This window comes from Periplaneta americana, chromosome 2 (assembly GCF_040183065.1).
Source record: "Periplaneta americana isolate PAMFEO1 chromosome 2, P.americana_PAMFEO1_priV1, whole genome shotgun sequence".
In the NCBI taxonomy this organism is placed as follows: domain Eukaryota; kingdom Metazoa; phylum Arthropoda; class Insecta; order Blattodea; family Blattidae; genus Periplaneta; species Periplaneta americana.
Genome location: NC_091118.1, coordinates 60571001 through 60582243, shown reverse-complemented (window position 1 = coordinate 60582243; position 11243 = coordinate 60571001). Strand labels below are relative to the sequence as shown.

The window sequence follows — 11243 nt, the reverse complement described above, 5'->3', positions numbered from 1 at the left end:
AATGGGAGAAAAAGCAGAAGAAGATGTCAGATGATATATTGTTGAAATATTTCTTTTTCTTTTATTTTATTTAATAATGACGTAAAACACTGATTAATTCTATACTGTTTCCATCAAATGTCACCGTAATGAATTCAATAAAGGCCATGTTAATCTCAAAATGTCATTTTAAAAATGCGTCTTGCATGGACTTCTATAGTTTTCTGAAGGAAAGGCCAACACTTCTAGAGCAAATTCACTCATAAAAGAAATATGATGCTGATTGTACAGTTCATCTTCATGGGGAATGTTAAAATAGTTAAAATGTAATATGAGACAAAAAATTTTGTTATGAAACAAGTTCAGAATACAGTGACATGGATATAATGTAAGGTCCAATTTAACCTGGAGTATTTTTAAACAGATGAGTTAACCTAATTAATTCAGACTAGTTGCAATATAAAAAAATATGGTCAAAAATAACTTAAGCCAAGTATTTATACTACTCTATAATGTATAATTACTAGGCCTATAGCCTTGTTATTGTAAACAATGTAGTATTACTTTAAAATAAATAAAACTGGACCTTATTGCTCACTGACATTATATAAACACAAGTAATAACGGATATTTAAATAAAATGTTGATTCGTGTCAACTTTAATAAGTGTCCCGTTTTTTTATTTTGGGAATCTGGTCACCCTATGTCAGCATCATGCTCTGGCCATCTTTTCCTCTGGAAAAGACCCCATACTAAGATAAGATTTCAGACTTTCACAGTGACCAATGTAATGTGGTATTACATTTTTGGATATTTGCACTGTGTTATACATGGAGAGATAGCCAGCTACGGACTGAAAGATTCATGGTTCAATAGCAGGTGGTGACGAGATTTTTCTCAATGCCAAAACTTTCAGAACAGCCTCAAGATTCACTCAGCCTCCTATTAAGTTGAGTATCGGGTCTTTTCCAGGAGTAAAAGTCAGTTGCAGCCTGATGCCGACCACACCACCTCATTCTAGTGCTGAGGTCATGAAAGCATGGAAGTCTCTCCCTGTGTCCCCAACCGTCTTCATGCCTGTACAGGATAACTTCATCTTTCTTTTTTACTCTCCTTATGAAACAATTTGTTCGGTGTGTGTGTGTGTGCGTGCGTGCGCGTGCGCATGTGCGCGTGTGTGTCAATATTCCTAGTCCAATTGGAATGGAATTTTACAATTTCTGTTGTAACATGGATTATATTGTCATTATTTTCTAATGTACGAGAACTCATTATGAGGCTCTCAGGTACCTGTGTTTACGTCTGTGGCCGCTATTACTGCAGCATCTCTTGTGATATTCCCCACGCTCACTATACAAGAGTTTTGCAACATTACATAAAATTTTCTGTTAAGGTAGGCCTATTGTATATATAGTGAAAACTATAGTCGATTTTAATACATACATCTTTCCTCCACCATTGAATACAACCGATATTTGATCTGCAGCTTTCTTCATCCAGATCGCCAGAGTAATAACTTAAACATGGAAGTGTTAGTGCATAGTTTGTTGGTAAGTTCTGAGACGAATCCTTAAATCTCTTATACAATTGATCACCTCTGGATATGGCCGTACTCTGCAATATCTCTTTATGCTGGTCTTGTACATCCAATTGATGGATGGCCAATATCTTTTCATATGCAGAAGTTTCGGACGTAGATTTAAACTGTGACTGTTTGGATGCTATGACACGCAGATCGAAGAACTCAGCTACGCCTTTCACTGACATAATTGAATGCACACGTCACACATACGAGTCAACTTGTCATGAAATCCTGAAAAGGAAAATCGCAAGGAAGTGCATTTGTAATTGTTTATTTAACGTCCATTTTAAGTCAGATTGACGCCAGGGCTGACTTTGAGCCAATTGTATTATATTGTATTGTCTTTATTAACATTCCATGGTATTCATACATTGCTTCACAGCTAGAATATGGAATAAGTAAAAAAACTTAATGCTACTATAAAGTCTTAATTTATAGTCACAGTCTAGTTGAAATATATACAGAAGAGGTCTACAATATAGTCTACTAGTACAACACAAAGTTTTAGTATCAATATCATGAAGCGTTGTTGAATGTTATGAATTCACCTACAGAATAGAAGACGTGAGAAATTAGATATTTCTTTAATGTGGCCCTAAATAATCTTATGTTTTGAGTTTCATTTTTTATATCGATAGGAGGCTATTAAAAATTTTTACTGTCATATAACGCACTCCTTTTTGATAGCACATTAGACTTACTGATGGAGCATGAAAGTAATTTTTTTGACGTCTATTTATGCTATGAACTGTTGAATTAGTTTCCACGATTACATATGAGGAAGATTATTAATGGCAATATATATATATATATATATATATATATATATATATATATATATATATATATATATATATATTTATCCAATGCCACCAGATTGTCTTTTCGACATTTCTGGTCTTCTCTCCTGGCCAGGGCTTAGTTGTAACCCACTTCTGAGGTTGGGGCGCCAGGAGAGATGTTAAATATAAACTTAACCTAAATTCCAGACCATGGACGAACACAGGAATAATCCCATTTTAAGGAAAAATTCCTGTGTTCTAACCGGGAATCGAACCCGTGACCTCATGAACTATAGCCAGAAGCTCTGACCACTAGGCCATGAGGCTGGTCTAATGGCAAAATATACTGACAAGCCATGGACAGATTTATCCCAATCAGGCCTCGCACCTAAGGGAGCCTCACACTAGGATAATCTACTTCAATAAACTTACATCAAATACACAAAATAAAATAATATTGCAATGTACACCTAACACCATAATATGTAATTTTATGGAGAACAGAAACGATTTTAAATTTCGGTAGTGCATAACTTATGCCAGCAGAAAGTAGGGTGCACACGACTATTTCACCACTAGCTTGATCGTTTTTACACCCCTTATTCAAGAGTATCCAACATCAACTAGGTGGCTTTAATTTGGCCCGTGGAGAGACAAAGCAGTGCATGGAGTGAAGCTAGCGATGTAAATAATTGCACAGTCAACCAGTACAGTACCTTCCTTCTTGAATCTTGAGGTTATGTTTCTTCCATAGACGAATTGACAGTATAACCATGATAATACTTCATACAAACAAAGAATCTGCTAATATTTGAATTAATTTTTTACTTTCGCAAGGACATAAAATTAAAATTGAATTTATTAATACAAAAAAAAAAAAAAAAAAGAGAGCTTACACTGTATTTTCACGTTTATTAAATAATTATAGGCTCCCGAAGCATTTATTTATTTCGTTCACTTTATTGTTGTTAACCTTCTTTTGTTTTAACATTTTAAAATAAAGTTTACTTCTTGTGATATTAATCTGCATTTCTTTTCAAAACAATTTCTCTGCTTTATGGGTAGGCTGTGTGTGTTCAAAATTTTATATTTTATATAATCTCCTGGTACCTGAAATGCTGTTGGTACCATTACCATAATATTCAGATCACTATCTTTCTGTCCGCACATTTACAGTTTAATCACAGTCTAGTATATGCAGTCGCAAAGATCAATACGTAGTAAATATGCAAACATTAGATACCGGTAGTTGCTCACCACTAGGATCGCAAATATTGCCTCATTACAGGCAATGCAAAATAGTACCGTCACAGTCTATTGTTTCCAGCACCCTCAAAACTCAAGCTTCGTGACTGTATGGTTTAATGTTAAAGAAATAATATTGACCAAGGTGCACCATTAACCAAGCAACAAAACTGTTGAATTTCCATGTCAGAGACCAGAGTTAAAAAATTGTAAAGTTTTAAAGAAATTTGTGCTGGACAAAGACAGTGTTTGGGACAGATTTTTGCAAATTATTCTCATTTCCCATGCTGCCACCGCTTCTCCTTTATTACTGATCATCACCATATTAATGTAATATACTTACTACAAGGGTAAGCAAAAAATCTAATCATCATATACATTCAGGTACCTACTGGGTCTGTTAACTCATTCTCGGGAAAATCGTAAATCAACACTGGACATACATAAGTATTGGCAGTATGTCGTTCTGTGGTCAAAATTATGCAAGATCTCTGCTTAAAGCAAATAGAACAAATGTAAGACAAGACACATACATCAAATTCTTGGAGGAAGAAGATAAATCCTTGCTTTAATGACAGAAATTGATCTCAAATCTGCTCGATTTTTAGCTGGCTATTCCATCACTTGGATCACAATACAGGATAGGTGTGTTTGATGATGATTATGACGACAATGATAACACAGTCTAGTATATACAGTCACGAAGCTTGAGTTGTTGAGGGTACTAGGAAAAATAGACTGTGCTGGTACTATTTCGCATTGTCTGTAATGAGGCGATAGTAGCGATCCTAGAGGTTAGCAACTATCTATGGATGCATATTCCTTACGTATTGAGCTTCGTGACTGTATATACTAGACTGTGATGATAATGAACATACTGGGCGAATAGAATATAGAGAACAGCAATATGGAGACCCAGCTCTTGGCCAAGCCATTTTCAGACTCCTGCTATGGATACATCTTGCTATCGAAGATATGCAGTGCAGTATTGGTAATTCGGCACCCAAATTTGTCGGATCTTATGGATTACAATAATGACAGCGAAAGAGACAAAACATATACCCCAGGATCAGAAAGTGAAAACAGTCTGGAGAAATGAATATTAATGTAAAATATTACTAAATGTAAGCAGTTAAAACTTATTTACTCACCCACATTAATAAAGGAAATGTTGAGCCTGTCTGCCTTCTTGTTCCAAACATATGCTGCATGTATTTAAGATGTGACGCATCACTCATTGCATTTCTCATTGAGAAATGAAGGCAATGTTTTTCCAATTGCTATTTTTCAGTTTTTTCCATGGTATGCGGATTACTTTTTGTAACTTTGTCATTTAGAGTTCCTCAGAGATATAACAAAGGATACTGGTACAAACATGTCCATAGAATAAACATCTTTACAAGCATATTATATATTATTTTAATGTACCGAAGTATATATGATATTTCCATGCAGATATTCTGCATCTCCGTTCCACTCCTCTTTCATCTTTACAAGCGCCTGATGACATAATTGAAGATAGGCCTCCTGAAACTTTTATCATCTATTAAACACACCTTTTTAATTTAAGAATGTGGGAATGAATCTTCTGGTGGTGTTTGTTGGCAATTACAAGATTTTTAAATTATGAACTACACAGAAAAAAAGGTTTCAACATATCATTATCTCAGAGACCACCATTCAAATAAAGTTCTAAATGTTATATGTTATTTTCCAGACCTTATTTGACATAGACAATGTAGCCTTTTGTTACTTTTGTATTCACATTAAATATAAAAAGATACTGTAATTTAGATATCAATTTATATACTAATTTTTTCATTCAATAATTTTACAAACTACTATAATACGTCTTCACCATCTGTATAGAGCTCCAGAAAATGTATACGCATACAAAAATTCATCACTACGTCTGTAATAGTTTCCGAACAAATGGTACCTAAAAAAAGTTACTGGTGGGTGGTGGGGGGGGGGGGGAGGAATGCATTGTATGAGTACCTACCTCAAACTGAAAACTTCCCAGCCCCATATTTTTTACATTAAAAAGGCGTGTTTCAGGAGCCTATAATTATTTAATAGAAATGAAAATCTTAAATTAAAAAAAATAATACCTACGTTTTTAGCCTTAGAGTGCAATAGAATTAATTAATAAGAAGAATGTTCAATTCTCTTTGCAGACGATTTGGTATTATTAGCACTTTCAGAAGACGACCTCCAAAGGTCAATATATAATTTGCAGCATGTAGCAGCCACATACAATATGGAAATTTCAACAGATAAAACAAAAATTATGGCATTCTATGGGAAATACCCAATACAAAGTAAAATTTGTCTCGATAATAAAGTATTAGAAAGATGGAATAGTTTCTCATATTTAGGTTACAATCTTTCCATTTTTGAAGAATTGGACATATCACAGAAAATTAATAAATACACAAGAGGTATGGGCATTATAAAGAGTGTGATGAAACCATCCATATGTCTCTACAACACATTGGCACGACCGATGCTCAGCTATGGCAGCGAAGCATGGACACTGAGGAAAGCAGATAAAAGCAGAATAACGGCTTGTGAAATGCGATTCATGCGAAGAACAGCGGGCTATACTAAATGGGATCTGAAAAGAAATTGTGAAATTTTAAAGGAACTAAAAACTCAACCAGTTTTAGATTACATTGTTCAATATCAGTCTAATTGGAAACATCATTTGGAAAGAATTAGTAATAGTAGTTGCCCAAAGGCAATTTATAATTATGTTGTTGTTGTTGTTTTCTAATGCCAGACGTTTGACAATAAAGTCATTTGACCTCTTGCACTCCAATATTTTTCAAAGATATTATCATGACCAGCCACTGAAGCACAAATTTTGAGGTGTTCCGAATCCATTTCTTGGTTTGAGTTGCACAATGGGGAGTTAGAGGACTGATATATTCCAATTCTATGCAGGTGTTTGGCCAAACAATCATGGCCTGTTGCCAATCTAAATGCAGCTACAGACGATTTTCGTGGTAAGTCGGGAATTAACTGTGGATTTTGATGCAGAGAGTTCCATTTTTTCCCTTGTGATTGAGTTATCAAATTTTGTTTGTTGAAGTCTAAGTATGTAGATTTAATAAATCTCTTCACAGAGTAATACGTAGATTTAGTAACAGGTCTGTAAGTAGCAGTGCTGCCCTTCTTTGCTGAAGCATCCGCATTCTCGTTTCCCAGGATTCCACAATGGGATGGTATCCATTGGAATACAATTCTTTTATTGAGTGATATTAATTGAGAGAGCATTTTAGTTATTTCTGCTGTTTGAGATGAAGGTGTGTGTTTAGAGACTATTGATAGAATAGCTGCTTTGGAGTCTGACAATATAACTACATTCCTAAATTTATTGATGTGGCATAGAAGGTTCCTGAGACATTCACTTATTGCAATGATTTCACCATCAAAACTTGTTGTTCCATATCCAAGAGATCTATAAAGTGAGAAGAGACAGCAAGTAACACCTGCACCGGCACCTTGTTCTCTGGAGATCAAGGATCCGTAGGTGTATAAATGAAGCCAGTTTTGTGGAGAGTAGCTAATATTAATTGTCTCTAAAGACAATTGTTTCAGTATTTCAGTGTTTACTTCTGATTTCAGTATTTCTTCTGTTAAATTTAGATTATATTCTATATTTAATAGAGTTATATAATTAATATAATATATATATTTAATATAATTATGTACCACAAGGCCAAAGATCTGTGGGTCGTCCTGCTAAGAGATGGCGTGAAAATTTTATGTGTGTCCATAACAGGCCTTGTGGCCTAACACTTGTCAGGCAGAAGAAGAAGAAGTTAGAATAGTACTGTATTTTTAAAATGTATCTTTATTAGTCAATAATTTCAGCAAACAACATACTGTATTACAGGGGCGTATTTTGCGGGCTACTGGGGCTACCGGCGGTAGCCCAAGGAAATTACAAAAGAAAAAGTTCATAATATAACATAATGTAATAATTTTGTATTATTAGTTTTACCATAGTAATTAAAATTAAAGTAATTGTTAGATGTATTTTGTGTAATAATAGGGTCAGCGGTAGCCCAAACCCTTTAACCAGTATACGCCAATGCTGTATTACTAGTATTAATAGACAAGCAGGAGAGTCTTATTAACAATAACTATGCATACTCCGACTATGCAACTTAAAAAGAGAGCTACTATTTATTCCACATTTTGCTTAAAATATTTTTATATATAGTTTGTACTAGTCCTGTACTTCCTGTCCTGTGTTTTCTTTCAGGAGTTGTAAGAGAAATAACAGCCTTAACATCATTATTCACACATGAAAGTCTTTCAATAATCTTCTTTTGTTGTCATAGATAAGTTAAGTAGGCGTAGGTGTAAACTTATGAATTCTTTCCTACTTTGTCTTCAATCTGTTTTATAATAATTCATGTAGGAACTGCAATAAGTTATTAACATATTAAACAAGCTTTTGTCATGTTCAGCAAGTCTTGCACGTTAAAGTTGCTAAGATTCCTCTTCTTTTCGAAGTTTCGAAGTACATATATTCCTGAAAGACAAAAGATCTTTATTAAAATAAAATTCAACCTTTAAGTCAGTAGTCTCAATAATGAAATAACTTTAGTTTTGAGACTACTACTACAAGACTTTGTACATTTCAAGAACCGAACACTTGAAAGCTTAGGGAATAGTTATTATATACAGGGTGATTCAGTGACTATGTTAGAAATTCTTAGGAATGATAGAGGAGACAATTTATTATGAACAACTTTTAAATAGGAACCTATGTCTGGAAACATTCCACTCGATAGTTACAAGCCTAGATATGTTAGTCGGTGAAACCAGCTAGAATCGAATTCAAGGCCATCCTTTTGAAGTTTGTTGTAGATGACCTGTTCCTGCAAACGTTGGTGATTTTTCATAAACATGGTATAAGCTAGTTGGCATCCTAAATTATATTTTGACTGATTAAATCTTGCAACTTTCCTTCCATTGCCTTTTGCTCGTCCATAAATGAAATGCATATGAGCAAGTTGCGAGATTTAATCAGTCAGAATATAATTTACGATGCCAACTGGCTTATACCATGTTTATGAGAAATCACCAACGTTTGCAGGAATGATTGTCTGCAACGAAACTTCAAAAGGATGGCCTTGATTTCGATTCCAGCACTGACTAACTTATCTAGGTTTGTAACTACAAAACAGAATATTTCCGGACGTAGATTCCTATATGAAAGTTGTTCATAATTGTATCCTCTACCATCCCTAAGAGTTTGTAACATAGTCACTGAATCACTCTGTATAGTTAATTCTCGATCATCCTTAACATTATTGCGGACAGGAATCATAGTTACCTAATAGGCTACAAAATCATGCTTAATTAGGTTTGCCAGGTTTTTGTCAGAAAAAAAAGGAAGATTTGCCATGATATATTTATTTTATTATGCTGAATAGAACAGTGTTGTTTACACATGAGTAGGCTATATTCAAAAATTTAAAAAAGAAATGAGATTTTGGTACCCCTGGATTCCTTTTCTCCTTGGTTACGAATTGAACATTTGAAACTTATGAAGCAATTGTTATAAATCACATAAAATCGAGGAAAAAAAGTGGGTCAAGCTGCAAGAGAAGTTAAATCCCTACTGTGGTCAGTTACAATTGAAGTTGTATTAGGAATCCCATTCATCCCATTTTACCCGGGACAGTCCCATGTTTTACAAAAAGTCCCACCATATCAGAAACATTTTTTGGGACGAGAAAATGCTCCGCTTTTTCTCGATCTGAAAAAAGAGCTTTATTTGTGAGTTTCCTATTGAATACTAGAGATAGACAGCGTCCGATAGTGTTTAATTCTTAGCATTATCAAGTTCAAATGCAGCCGTAGAAAATGTATGTTGAATTTTTTAATGTAATGTTGAAAGAGCCAAACTTCTTGAACAAATATACAGTTCGTATAAATATAAAATACACTGTGAATCTACTTCAGCAGAAAACAAAACTACATCTTCTTCAGCAGTAAAAAATTACTGTGCATCTACTTCAGCAGAACATTCAACATAATATCTGTATGTGAAAAAAAAAATTCGTAAAAATTACTATGCTGTGATAAAATTAAAATACAAGTAGTTCAGTAGTAGGTACTTCAGTTTAATACTTTAATAATTAAAATTTAATTAGTTAATGTTGAGATTTTTTTTCCTTTTTTGTATATTGCGCTTTTTTATAAAATGTCCCATGTTTTTAGTAAGGCATTTTTCAAATGTCCCGGTTTTCAAATAAACTAAAATGGGAACCCTAAGTTATATCTATTAGTCAGATTTACAATTGCAAAAACAGCTAAATCATTACGACAAAATGGCAACCTCAAACTTCAATTTGCAAAAGTAGCTACATCCTTTTCATACAACCATAAGGGAAATTTATTTTCACTTATATAATAAAATTATGTGGCATTTATAAATATGTGAGTAGGAGAAAATAATAATATGTTAACAGCACTGAAAAACAGCTGTATATTACGGGGGGATCCAGGAAATAACGACTGTTTTGTTGTAATAATTAAAAAAAAATATTTATTTGAAAAAACAAAGTCTGTTACATAACTGAAGCTTCCTTTACTTCTCTACATAATCACCATCTACATTTAAACATTTGTCGTATCTGTTCACTAGCTTTAGAATTCCCGTGTTATACTCCTCTGCCGCCAGTTCATTAAGCCAGGTGTTCACTGTCTTCTTCAACTCTTCATCACTTCCAAAACACGTACCACCCAGAAAGTCTTTCAGCTTAGTGAAAAGGTGTAAATCGCTAGGAGCAAGGTCTGGACTATAGGGCGGATGACCAAAGATTTCCCAACCGAATTGATCCAGCAATTCTCGAGTTGAAGCAGCAGTGTGCAGGCGGGCATTGTCGTGAAGAAGCACAACTCCTTTCGAAAGCATTCCTCGCCTCTTGTTTTGGATGGCTCGCCGTAGTTTTCGTAAAGTCTCACAATAACGATTTGGATTGATCGTAGTGCCTTTTGGCATGAAATCCAGCAAAAGAACACCTTTGCGATCCCAAAAGACAGTAGCCATGACTTTTTGTGTTGAGAGAGTCTGTTTGAATTTTCTCGGTTTCTTGGGTGATGAGGGATGATGCCACTGACGTGATTGGCGCTTGGTCACTGGGGTGTTGTGAGACACCCAGGTCTCATCACCAGTCACAATTTGATCAAGAAAGGCGTCTCCATCTGTGTGATATCGCATCAAGAATGTCAATGCTGAGGCCATTCTCTGAGTTTTGTGTTGGTCATTCAGTTGTCGTGGAACCCATCGTGCACAGATTTTGTGGTAGCCAAGATGTTGCGACACAATTTCACCAAGCAAAGAACGAGAAATGTCAGGAAAGGCAATATGCAATTCGTCGAGTGATGTGCGCCTGTCTTGCAAGATTCTGTCGTTCACTTTAGTCTTCAGGTCTTCTGTGATGAGTGATGGGCGTCCGGGTCGAGTTTCATCATGGACATTTGTTCGCCCATTGTTGAAAATTTCGCACCATTTTCTCACATTTCTTTCATTCATTACAGTATCACCATACACTTCTTTCAATTGCCGGTAAATTTCTGCAGGTTTCAAATGTCGGGCATTCAAAAATCGAATCACACTCCTCACCTCA

The 11243-nt window shown here is 34.8% G+C and overlaps 1 protein-coding gene across 1 annotated transcript in view; it reads right to left on the bottom strand.

The window, feature by feature from the left end:
- Window positions 1-7427: 7427 nt before the first annotated feature.
- Window positions 7428-11243, bottom strand: part of LOC138694135 (phospholipid scramblase 2-like) — a 42930-nt gene continuing 39114 nt past the window's right edge. The window contains exon 8 of the mRNA XM_069817741.1: window positions 7428-8134. Coding sequence (XP_069673842.1) covers window positions 8066-8134 — 69 coding nt within the window. The 3' untranslated portion in view covers window positions 7428-8065. The remainder of the gene's footprint in view (window positions 8135-11243) is intronic.